At 49.0% G+C, this 11,461-nt stretch overlaps 1 protein-coding gene across 1 annotated transcript in view; it reads left to right on the top strand.

The window, feature by feature from the left end:
* Pebp4 (phosphatidylethanolamine binding protein 4) overlaps positions 1–10,059 on the top strand; it is a 217,359-nt gene extending 207,300 nt beyond the window's left edge. Inside the window, exon 7 of the mRNA XM_076930789.1 lies at positions 9,403–10,059. Coding sequence (XP_076786904.1) covers positions 9,403–9,548 — 146 coding nt within the window. The 3' untranslated portion in view covers positions 9,549–10,059. The remainder of the gene's footprint in view (positions 1–9,402) is intronic.
* Positions 10,060–11,461: the final 1,402 nt, after the last annotated feature.

Genomic DNA, 11,461 nt, shown 5'->3' with positions numbered 1-11,461 from the left:
AGAAAGGGAAAAAGAATGCACCTTGACCAGATCAAAACAAGAGTTCTGTTTCCCTAGCTTCCTGGGTACCAATCTCATCAAAATGACAGCAAGTTGCCGAGGCTCAATAGCTGCCAGGTAACAGGAGCTGAAGCCTTCTGCGTTGTTCCCATCCATTCTAGGAGATGCTGGTAGACTAAGGCACCCTAGTTCAGACCCCTGGATCCTAACACCAGTGCCTTGAGTAGGGAAATGCTCCAAATGGGCTCATGCTAAGAAGCTGGCTCTCTTACGACAGGATAGAAGTGAAAGAGAGCATCAGAGAATGCCAGGAAGAACAGCAACCAGGCAGGAGAGGAAGGGGGCAGCGTATGCTCAAGACATCACCTTTCTCTGCTGAGACAGGGTCCCTGATACAGGACCATAGCCTCCCAGTCAGGAAGCACACTGACTGGCTCAAGCACTCAACCAAGGCTGCCTCCCCTCCTAGGACAGATGGCAAGGCAAGAAAACTGCAGAACCATGGGGCCTGGAACCATTGTTAATCAATTTGGATCTTCACCAGAACTATCATTCCTTACACACTCACTCGTGCACCTTGCGTGCATCCGCGCAGAGGAAGACTCCTGTAGCTTTCTCTGCTGCCAAAGGTTCTGGCCATACCGGGTTGAACTTCCATGTGCTCAGCCTTGTGCTAAGAGGAGACAGGTCCCAGAGTCCATGGGATTTTCCCTACCCTCAAGGAGCTGACAGTCTAGTTTAGAACTGATTAAATAACAGTGAAGACCAGCTTATAATTAAGTCCTTAATTGTGTTGTACTGATTGCAAGAACACAATAGAACCAAGTGGACAGGGGATATATCTCTTAATTTCCTGGGGTCTCTTTCTCTCCAGGTCAGTACCCCGTCTTCATCCAAGTAGAGAACAAAAATGTCTTTCTGAGGGTTAGAAAATCTTGCTTCCACTTTCTATCTGGTGATAATTCTCTTGGGGGGGTGGGGATCAGTGCTCAGTTTCCTCTCCAGAAAGATGAGGTTTGGCAGCTAACCTACAGGCATAGGGGCTTCATGGAGGAGTGGAGTATAGATTAGGCCCTACAGAAGACAATCCGAATGCCTGAATGAGTGGGCTCTTGGCTCTGGAAACTAGAGATGCAAAGTTTGTTTGTTTGTTTGTTTGTTTTCAAGTAAGAAAATAGAAAGCAAGCTGGGTAGTGGGAGTGCACACCTTTAATCCCAGGACTCAGGAGGCAGAGGCAGGCAGACTCCTGTGAATTCAAGGCTAGTCTGGTCTACAGGGCAAATGTCAGGACAGCCAGGGCTGCACAGAGAAATCCTATGGGGGGAGGAGGGGGGAAGGAAAAGGAAGGAAAGAAAGGAAAGAAAAAGGAGAAAAGGGAGAAAAAGGAAGGAAGGGAGAGAGAGAGAGAGAGAGAGAGAGAGAGAAAGAAAGGAAAGGGAATAAGCAGAAGAGAAAGCTTATCGGCATTCTCAAAGGCCCATCAGAAGCGTGGCATTAGTGGGTAAACCATAATAAGGAGCCAGTAGAGATTGTTTGTAGGAGAGGCAGCCCATGAAAGCAGCTTCTTAGAGACAAGCAATCTGAATAATCATTCAGAGAGCGGGGCAGAAGGCCGCCAGAGGTGTGATGGTGTGAGGCGGTGAGAGGCCAGCAGAGACTGACCCAGGGCAATTGCAAAAGCAGAAACTTCCACAGCCCTTGCATAACTTCAGAGTGTTGCGAGCTTTGGTACACTGTGCTTGGGAACTCACAGAGCCCTAGGCCAAACCATCACTCAGTCAGGGCACAGGTCCCTGCCAATGAACACAAGCCCCAGGACTTGCGGTGATCTAGTTTTCTGTCCACAGGATTAGAGCCATGAGAGATGCAGGTAATGCTAGCACCAGTGCTGGATTCCCCCAGGGTGAACAGGCAAGGACAGCTTCCAGAGGCTGAAGGGGAAAGGTGAAGCTCCAGGAGTTAGGCAAAGGGACATCTAAAGAGACAACTGGCTGAGCCAATGAGCTAAACAATTATAAGAAATGTTTGCAAGGCAGTTTTGAAACTGAAGTAATCTAAAGGTCTCCAGTGTGACACAGGGTACAGTCCGTTTAAAATAATAATAATAATGTAGAACCAATTGTGTCCAATTGCACCTCCTATCCAGGGCCTTATCCTCCTTGGGACTCGTGTGTATGTAACAGGCTGAATTGCCATTGAAGCTGCCACGACTGATAATGAGTGTCAGGTGGCATTGTTCAAAGCCAAGAGGGTGAAACCCTCCTCGGGATTCTGCTCTGTCCCGTGACTCGGGATAAATACACGTACTCAGAGAATAAGCGCATCTTGACATTCACACTCTCAATCACTGTGTGACCTTGGACAAGCCACCTCACAACCAGGCACCTTGACTTCTATCTCATCAAAATGGAATGAGTTATTCTACAGTGGGATGCCCTGCTGGAGTGACACGCTCCTAAATTCACTTCCTTCACTCTTCCTTCCTGATTTCCTCCATGCGAATGAGCAGTGACAGGGCTTGCCTGAAGGGGCCAACCCTGGATATTTCTAAGTGGGAGTTTCCACAGGGAGGACCAAAAGGGATTCAAGCTACCCTGATCTAGTTGGGAAGTCCTGTGGTACCATGAAGCCACTCCTGTGCCACAGCCCCTTCCTCTCTTATAACATCTCTAATGTACTCTGCACCCCCTGAGACAATGCTACCTGCTAAGTTGTGCTCAACACCACGACCAGTGCTGACGGGACAAAAGAGAACTGCCAGTCTCTGTTCCCTTGGATGTGTGTGTCATCCTGCTGGAGCCTGAGAAGTAGAACACGCAGATTACTTTGGAGAAGATATCCAAATGTACAAAGTGTCCCGAGGACCCCTGACGCCATTCCCTCTGACAAGGGCCAGTCATAGTTTATAGACATCATCCCAAAGGCCATGTTTTGCCCAGACTTGGAGCTACAGGCGATTCTGGCCTAAGATGTACTGGACTTTTACTCTCTGCTTCCCAATAGACTGCTCCTGTCCTAGCTACACATACACACAAACACACACAAGTGCACACACATGCACCTGAAGTCTGAGACATAGCCTCAGCTAATCTGTGATTCTCCATGGTTTTTCTATACCTTTTTCCTAGCAGCAGCCTTGATCTTGACATTTCCACTTCTATATTCTAGAGGAAACAGCTGACCCCATAGAAGCCCCACCCTACGCCACACGCGCGCGCGCGCGCGCGCGCACGCACACACACACACACACACACAGAGAGAGAGAGAGAGAGAGAGAGAGAGAGAGAGAGAGAACAACTGATTTACCCATCCCTGTCTGACAATCTAGAGGGGCCAACTGTTCCCTTCCCCCAGTCTGGACTGTTCCCAAGTGTGCCTCACAGTCATCCAGGCTGTCCCCCCTCAGCTCAGCCTTGCCCCCACATGCTCCCGTTAGTGTCCCCACCACTGTCCCAGCTCTCTTAATGTTCTGTTGTGCTCAGGCATCTGCCTGGGTCTCTCCAGTGTTCATATATACTGCTCCATTCACATCCACCCTGCTTCTAATCATGAGACCATGAGAGAAGAGGTCCTTCCTCTGAGTATCTGTCACTGTGCCCAGACTACTGTGGCCTGTCAGTCACCAAGTGTGTATATACGTGATACACCCACAAACACACATTTGCAAACCATTCACACACAGATCTGCAAGTTCTCACACCCCCAGGTTCCCATACCTACCATGTCAACATCCTTCATCACTTGAAGAGACAGCCACCTTTATGATTACTTACATCCTCAAATGACAATCTCTATGTCCACATTGTCCCTGTCCAACCCCAAGCCAGCAGGGCTCCCTCTCTGCCAGCTGCCCTGTACCCAATGGTATTTTCCTTTGCCCCACCATGTCAGGAGGCAGGACAGTGACTAATATCCCTTGCATGACTGAAGGAAACAGAAGACCATGATAAAACAGAGACCCACAGGTAACAGCAGACCAACCTCCTGGCAAAGCGCTCTTGATGCTGGAACCAACACTCTTGACACTTCTCCTTCAGACCACCAGGTTTCAGGGTTCTGGTGTAGGGACAGGCAAGAAGCCACTGTATCTTGTCTTATGCAATACCTCCTTCTTGTCTTTGTCTAAGCCTCAAGCTCCTAGACAGCTATAGTCTGCACTATGCTGCATCTAAGCCATTGGCCGTCACTTGCCACAAGCCAGTCTCATACTCCTCTTGTGTGGGGGGACAGAAGAGAGTAGGAGGAAGGATTTGGCTGTTATTTGGTAGTAGCGATGGCTGCTGGGATTTGTGGAATATCTGTGAGTTCTCCGTGATCTATGTCCTATGAGATGACAGATGGTGACATGCCACCAGTTGCTCCAGAAACCACTCAAAGGCCACAAGTCCAGGATTGGGCCATTGTGACAGTCACCACCTCCTTCAGTGGGAAAGTTTACTTGTTGCAAAACAGGATGAAAATAGCAAGGAGGAGGGATGGTGAGGGTTTGAAGCTAGACCACTGTAGAGCGTTCCCCAGCACACAGATATCTGGATTCCAGGGTCAGAGAGGAGGAACAGGCATGGGCCTGCCATACAATGGCTTCTAAGTTTTGCTTATGGGTCTGAACACCTGCAGGGCTCACTGGGTGATTGGGGCAGGGACGTTGTGGGGCCACAGGCATGAAAGCAACAGAGCCCAAAAGCAAAAACTGTGGTGTGATTCAGGAACAAGGCTGGGAGGGACGCCATAGGCCTGTGGGCAAAAGCTAAATCTCAGAGAAAGTTGGGGAGTGTACAGGGAAGCGGCTCAAAAAGAAAGGAGGTCCTATCTGAAGAACAGCCCCACCCTCCAACTATCACCCTCCAGCACATACACACAGACAGACACAAACACACACAGGGCCCTCTGTAAAACAGCTCAACCCAACCCCCCATGACCTCCCACAGTGGTTCATCTGGCCTGGTCCCAGAATCCCCCAGGGCCTAGCCCCTGATCACATCCCACTGTAGGCTCCTGTGGCAGAGAGCTTTCTTTTGCCTCCACAGAGCCCCACCCGCCTGGCAGAACTTGGTACCACTGGGTTCCTGGCAGGCAGCTAGGGAGTTCCTAGGCAGCACACAGTCAGGCACCCTGTCCAGGAAGTACCTGAAATGTCTGTAGGTTGATGGTAGGTCTCTTGGAGAAGTGTGCCTCAGCCAGGTTAAACATGGACCATTCCCCACATATAACTCCCAAGTTCCAGCCAGCCACTGCTACTACCAAATACAGGAACAGGAGAGGGCTTCTCCATCACTGTTCTCAGTTACAAGATGGAAGGAGGCCCCGGTGACCCCAGGCTGAACTAGAAATCCCCTCTTGTTCTCCACCTCTCCTGGGTCCTCATCACTATGGGCCTGTCTCCCACCCTGTCCATTTGGGCCAAAGTCCCAGGTCCCGGTGGCCCCTCTGTCCCAAAGCCTCTCAAGCCAGCAGGATCAGCCACTCAGCAAATACTCTCCAGAAGTAATTGGATGTGATGGAACGAGGGCTTTTCAGCTCCTGAGTGAAAGTCTCTGGATGTCATTTAATGGAACAAAAAATAAAAGGCTCAGGCCTCCCGCCTACCACTGCCAGGACATCATTAATCTCTGTGGAGAGGCATCAGCGTTTCTATCACCTCATCCAGCCCTGGTGAGCCAAACAAATTACAGACCTGAGCTGGGCTCTCCATGGGGTGGTTATTAGGTTGGACTTGAATTTGTGTTGTTTTCTTCAGAGCCACCAACCCCTGCTCTCCCAAAAGGCCAAGGCTAGGGAAGAGGCTGGATACCTTGCTTAGATACAAGTAAGTCCCTTGCCTTGAGGCTCAGGCAGCTAAGAGCCAGGTGCCTAGGTCCCTGCACAGACCGCCTCAGACAGGAGGCCAAAGTCAATAGCCAAGAACTTTCCATCTTATCTGAATGGCACTTGTCTCCCGACCCCACATCCCTACGCCAAGGACCAAATGGAAAGTCTCATGAAAACTGCCTTTCACCAGAGCAGGGCTAGGCAGCACCAAACTATGTTGTCTGGAAATCTGGAAGTGAGCTCGCTGAAGGGTCTGTGAGCGTCAGTCAGGAGCCAGCAACAAAGCTGTGTTACTGGACAAGGCTCCCCATGACCAACACTAGTGGATTTTTCTTCCAGTGTAAGTTGGGTAATATAAGAAACTCACTGAGGTCAGAAAGGAAGCTTACCACCAGTTGTGCCTACGAGAGGCCCAGGGAAGCCCTGTCAGGGTCACATAAAAGGCACGAGCACAGAGATCCATTCAAGCTCAGGGTGCACACATTCTAGGAGAGGAACTGTCCATCTCGCCCCGTCTGAGGCCTGCAAATGATATGCATGCATACAACGGCCACTTCCAAATTGCAAAAGCCCACCCGTGAACTCGGGGCCCAGAATGGAAAAAGTGAGCATCAGCAGCCACCACCAAGGCCATTCCAAACCTGCTGGCCACAACACTAGCAGGGAGTGAAACTCAAGAGAGGTAGTCCCTCTTCTGGATGCTAAAGAGGGGATCCTTCATCTTTCACAGCCCTGGTGCCTAACGTGGGGTTGGGCACACAGTGTGGTTCAATTTCCTCCAGGCTTTTAGGTAGTGTTCCTCATGTGCCCCTCAAGTCCTTCCACACCTGGATTGACATCAGCACTTTGGCCAACCTCTTCCCCATCAGCTCTCAGAAACTGTGGTCTCTTGGCAAAGCTGCCTCAGCTGCTTCTGTGGGATGAAAAGAGTGTCCCTAGGTTGTGTGGAGACCAGACTGCATGTGATCTGTGTGGCCCTGCTGCAGGAGCACCAGCCTCTGTGTTGCTCCCTCCGGGGAGTTCAAGGTATAAAAACCAGAGTATAAATACCTCCTTCCATCCTGATGGCTACCAGAATCATGGTCCCGCCCTCTTCCTGCAGTGCAGGGACAGAGCAGGGCCATACAGGAAGGGACTTTCCTCCTAGCAGCGACCACAGATGCCACAGCTCTCCATTTCTCCCCACATGGCCCTGAGGGCCTGACTCACTCCTCTTCCTTCTAGAGCTTGCTCTGGGTCAGTTCCTCCTGCCCTCTGTGGCAGGAAACAAGTGGGGGTGTGTAAGGAGTCCCTGCTGAGCCAAAGGAAGAGGTAGCAGGAGACTAGCCAACCCAGGTCCTGGCTTTGTGGAGCTGCTGCCCAAGTTGCTGAAACCATGGGGTTTTTAGAAATGTAGCCAGAAGGAGCCTAAGTACCTCAGGACACTTTGAGCTCACACAAAGGAGTTGGGGGTGGCCAGCCAGCCCTGCGTAAGGGGAGGCAGGCCTCTCTCGGGACATAGGGGATTTTTTTTTCCACCAGCTTGCTCTGATCTCGTGATGGGTTTCAATTCCTTCATTGATACCAAAGTTCCTTCCTGTCATACTCAGTGAGGAAAGGAGAAAGTCACTTTGTCTCTTCATACCTGCCATATACTACTTCACCCAAGATCCTGTCTCGGACACACATGCACGTGCACACACACACACACACACGTACACAACACACAGGCAGGCACATACTCATTCACACACACATATATACACGTGCACACACACACTGGTGGGGGTAAGGGCATGTATGCACACACATACAGAGGACACATATGCATATGCTTTCCAAGGGTTGGATTACCAACATTTCTTTTCAGCCAGCCTGGACCCCTGGGTCCCAGGGGTTCTAGCTAAGCACGATGTCCACAAAAGGACAGTGACACAAAGCTGCACCATGGACTTGCCTAGTGTAGTCAGCACCCATCTATGGGCCAAGTGGTCAGTATCTCAGCAGCCTTCCCAAGACAGTCCCATAAGTTCTAACTCAACAGCCCTTGAGACTAGGTGAGGCATGCGGTTACTGGGTCAGATGAGGTTGAAGAGATGCCTTGTATCCCCAGCTGGGTACCGCATCCCACCCCTGACCCTGTCCCACAAATTCTCTACATTAGAAGTGACATGAAGTAATGTACACAACTCCCTTGTGACCACCGCTGGCTGCTAGGAAGTGTTACAGGGGTGTACCTTCGCTGTTCCACATCATGCTTATAGCTTTTGGAAGCTGGTATTAAAAAAAAATTGTCTGATCCTTGAGAAAATCACTGAAACATAAGCCTTATGTGGTGAGGAGGGGAGGTAAGTTGAAAAAGAAATGTGGGTGGGTAGACTTCATTTCATCCTCATTATAAAAGCAGTTGTGGCTATAACTGGGGGCAGCCGTGGCCTATGACTCTAAGGGAAGGCTCTGCTGAGACTTCCAGGCTGCCAGCCTCATGTTGGCATTCTTCCATCTGGCTCCCAGTGATGACTGGTCTCCACAAACCATAGCACATTGACCACTGCTTCTCTGTGCTCTGGGCAAGGCCTTCCCCGGGTGTTCTCCCACCCAAGGAAGATTGCTAGAGTTAGCCACCCCTAAAAGGATAAAACACCGCAGGACACATGTGAATTACAGTTATTCAAATAAACAGGAAAAGAAAAGAATTAGTATAAGTATACTCCATAAAGTAGGTGGGGAAGGTATACAGCAAATTATTTGTTATCTGAAATCCAGACCTACCAGTTCTTCCTGAATTTTCCTGACAACCTTCTACCCAGGGTGCTCAAAGCTTGGGATTTCGGAAAGGGACATGGGAATGTACCTCCAACCGCTTCCTTCAACTTTCTCCAGTGCCTAGGACCATATACATTTAATTCCCTGTCACAAGACCCATTCATTCTGATCACAGAAGGTACACCTTGTTGGGTTGTTTCTCCCTAAGAAGAGACCCCTCTGGCCTAGGCACTGACTAGGATTCTCCAACACTAGACAGGGGAAATGTCTCTCAAATTTGATCCCAATCAAGAATCTAAATGCAACCCTTCTCCCTTCTCTCAAGGAGAACTCATGTTTCATGAGGTGCTTGGGGCCCTGCGGGGGGGGGGGGGGTACTGTAAGAACAGCAATAGGCTCCCACCAATGTCAGCCCCAACAGCTAAGGTAAGCAGGTGTGAGGAGAGGAAGTATCCAAGCCTCTATCATGTCAGAAGTCTGAAGACCTTCAAGAAGAGGATATGGGAAGAGTCAGCATCCATCTGATGACGCTTCCCACATGGGTGAGAAGGCAATAATGTATATTGACTAAAAGATGCTGGGGAAAGAAGCCCAAGGTGTCTTTAACTCACTGAGCCACGTCCCACCATCCTCTAGCAAGCAGCCACCTAACTTTGTCATGTGTTGGGGCTCTCCAAGCATCCAGACCTTCATAAAGCTAGGATCCAGAAGATTCCCCATGCCAGATATACTGCCTAGCCTGATGATCAAGGATAACTCCACCCACTCAGAGATGAGCTCTCCCTGTTAGGGCATCTCATGTCAATGGTTATCTCTTACTGTTTCTCTGTGGTCTGTCTGATTTCTAGGTGCTTGGAATCTGGAAAGATTTCTGCAGCAGTTCGGGCTGAAAGATCCTGACACAAGCACCCAGTTCATGACTCAGTATGATGGGGAAATTCCACCAGAATATGGTAGAATTAACGACTACCAAGAGCAATTTGATCAAAAATAACTGTCCACTGAGCTGAAACTTTTACCTTCCAGGTGTGTGCTCATGTCATGTAATCCACTACAGATAGTCTGGGGATGAAGTCTCCTCTTGGCATCTTCCAAATAAAAAAAAATAAAAATAAATAAATACATAAATAAATAAAACAAAACAATAAAAACAAAAAACAAAAAACCACTCACCTAGGGCTTAGTACTAACCTGTATATTACTTTGAAAGACAGCAAGGGACGGGCTGAGGAGATGGCTCCGTCAATAGAGAGCTTGCCTTGCAAGCATTAGGAACTGAGTTAGGACATCCAGAACCCATGTAAAAAGCCCAGTTGTGGGAAAAGGAACATCAGAGGCAAGCAGATCTCCAAAGCCCATTAGCCAATGGTCTAGGCTACCTCAACAACTGGGCCAATAAGAAACTCTGTCTTAGCCAGGCAATGGCAGTGCACACCTTTAATCCCAGCACTTAAGAGGCAGAGGCAGGCAGAACTCTGAGTTCAAGGCCAGTCTGGTGTAGAGTGAGTTCCAGGACAGCCACAACTACACAGGAAAAAAAAAAAAAAAAAAAAAAAAAAAAAAAAAAAAAAAAAAAAAAAAAAAAAACTGTCTCAAAAAATGAAAGAGAAAGGAGGGCGGGGAGACATATACTCTGCCTTAAACAACATGTTGAATGTGCCTGAAAATAGCAATGATTAAGGGTTTCCTCTGATCTCAGTCTCCATGTGCAAACACGTGTGTATGCAAACACACTCACATGAACATGCACACACAGAACGAAGAGAAAGAAAGAGGAGGAGAAGAGAGAAGAGAAAAGCAATAAAAAAGAATGGACCAGATTTGAGGTCTAGACCTAGAATTGAGGATGTCTTACAAATGCAAGCAAGTCAGCCTGGGAGCTGAATGGACAGGCAGGAGACCAGGGCCCAGGGCCAGGGCTGCCAAATCATTCCTCCCAAAGCCCCACTCCCCAGCCATGGCAGTGAAGGAAGGAAGGGATGGTAGTGGAAATTGGGTTTTTGACCATGGATCTTTACAGCTCCAACAAACAACCTTCCTTCAGTGAGTTCGGCTGGCACCTGTTCCACACCAGACCCAGGGCAAACAGAGAGGGGTGCTACTCCAGTGGACCTTAACAGTCTGTGGTGGGGGTGTTCATCATCAGAGAGGCACAATCAAGCTTTAACAAACTGTCATGCATGTTCTGAAGCTGTAAAGGGACCCTGGTTTCTGGCAGGAGTGTAACAGGCAAGGCCTCTTGGAAGAAGCGGTATTTAAAGTTGAGGCTGGAATGTGAGGTAGAGATTAGTGACTAGCAACAGAGGCAGAGCCTTCCTTAGAGCTTCCTTAGAGCTGCTGGCAGGAACAAATGTAGCATCTTCCTGAAAATGAAAGGCCAATAAAGGGGCTGGAATGAGGCATGAATACTGGCTGGATAGGTAGGCCAAGGCCAGGCCAGCCCTCATAACTAACCACGCTATAATTTTTAATAGAATCTATACAAAAAAAAAAAAAAACCAACTAATGGAATGAGGAATTGGAGAAAGAATAGAGTTGGAGATTGGAGAAAGACTGGTATCATAATCAGAGGTGTGCTTTTAAAAATTTATGAGAAGGCTCCTTGGTGTACGTGGGGAAAGGGTTTTCATATCTAAGGTCCTTGGGTTTCCTTGTATGCTTCTTGCTTTGCTGCCCAAGGACCCCCTGAAAATGCATCTCTGCTGCTCTCGTGTGCAGTATAAACCAGAGCTCCTCAGATGCTTTGCCTCCACCCTAGTCCTTTCTACTCCTCTCAAGAGCCCCTAGATCAGTTTCCCTCCACAATTTAAAAAGACATGGAGACTGTGGCGGAGACACAGCCGCACTGGTGACTCACCTACATCGTGCTTTGAGATCTCCAGATGAAAGGGGCAGGATGAAGCTAGG

This window comes from Arvicanthis niloticus, chromosome 3, assembly GCF_011762505.2.
Source record: "Arvicanthis niloticus isolate mArvNil1 chromosome 3, mArvNil1.pat.X, whole genome shotgun sequence".
NCBI classification, from domain to species: Eukaryota; Metazoa; Chordata; class Mammalia; order Rodentia; family Muridae; genus Arvicanthis; species Arvicanthis niloticus.
Note: the sequence above shows the minus strand (reverse complement) of the source record. Positions and strands in the feature narration are given on the sequence as shown.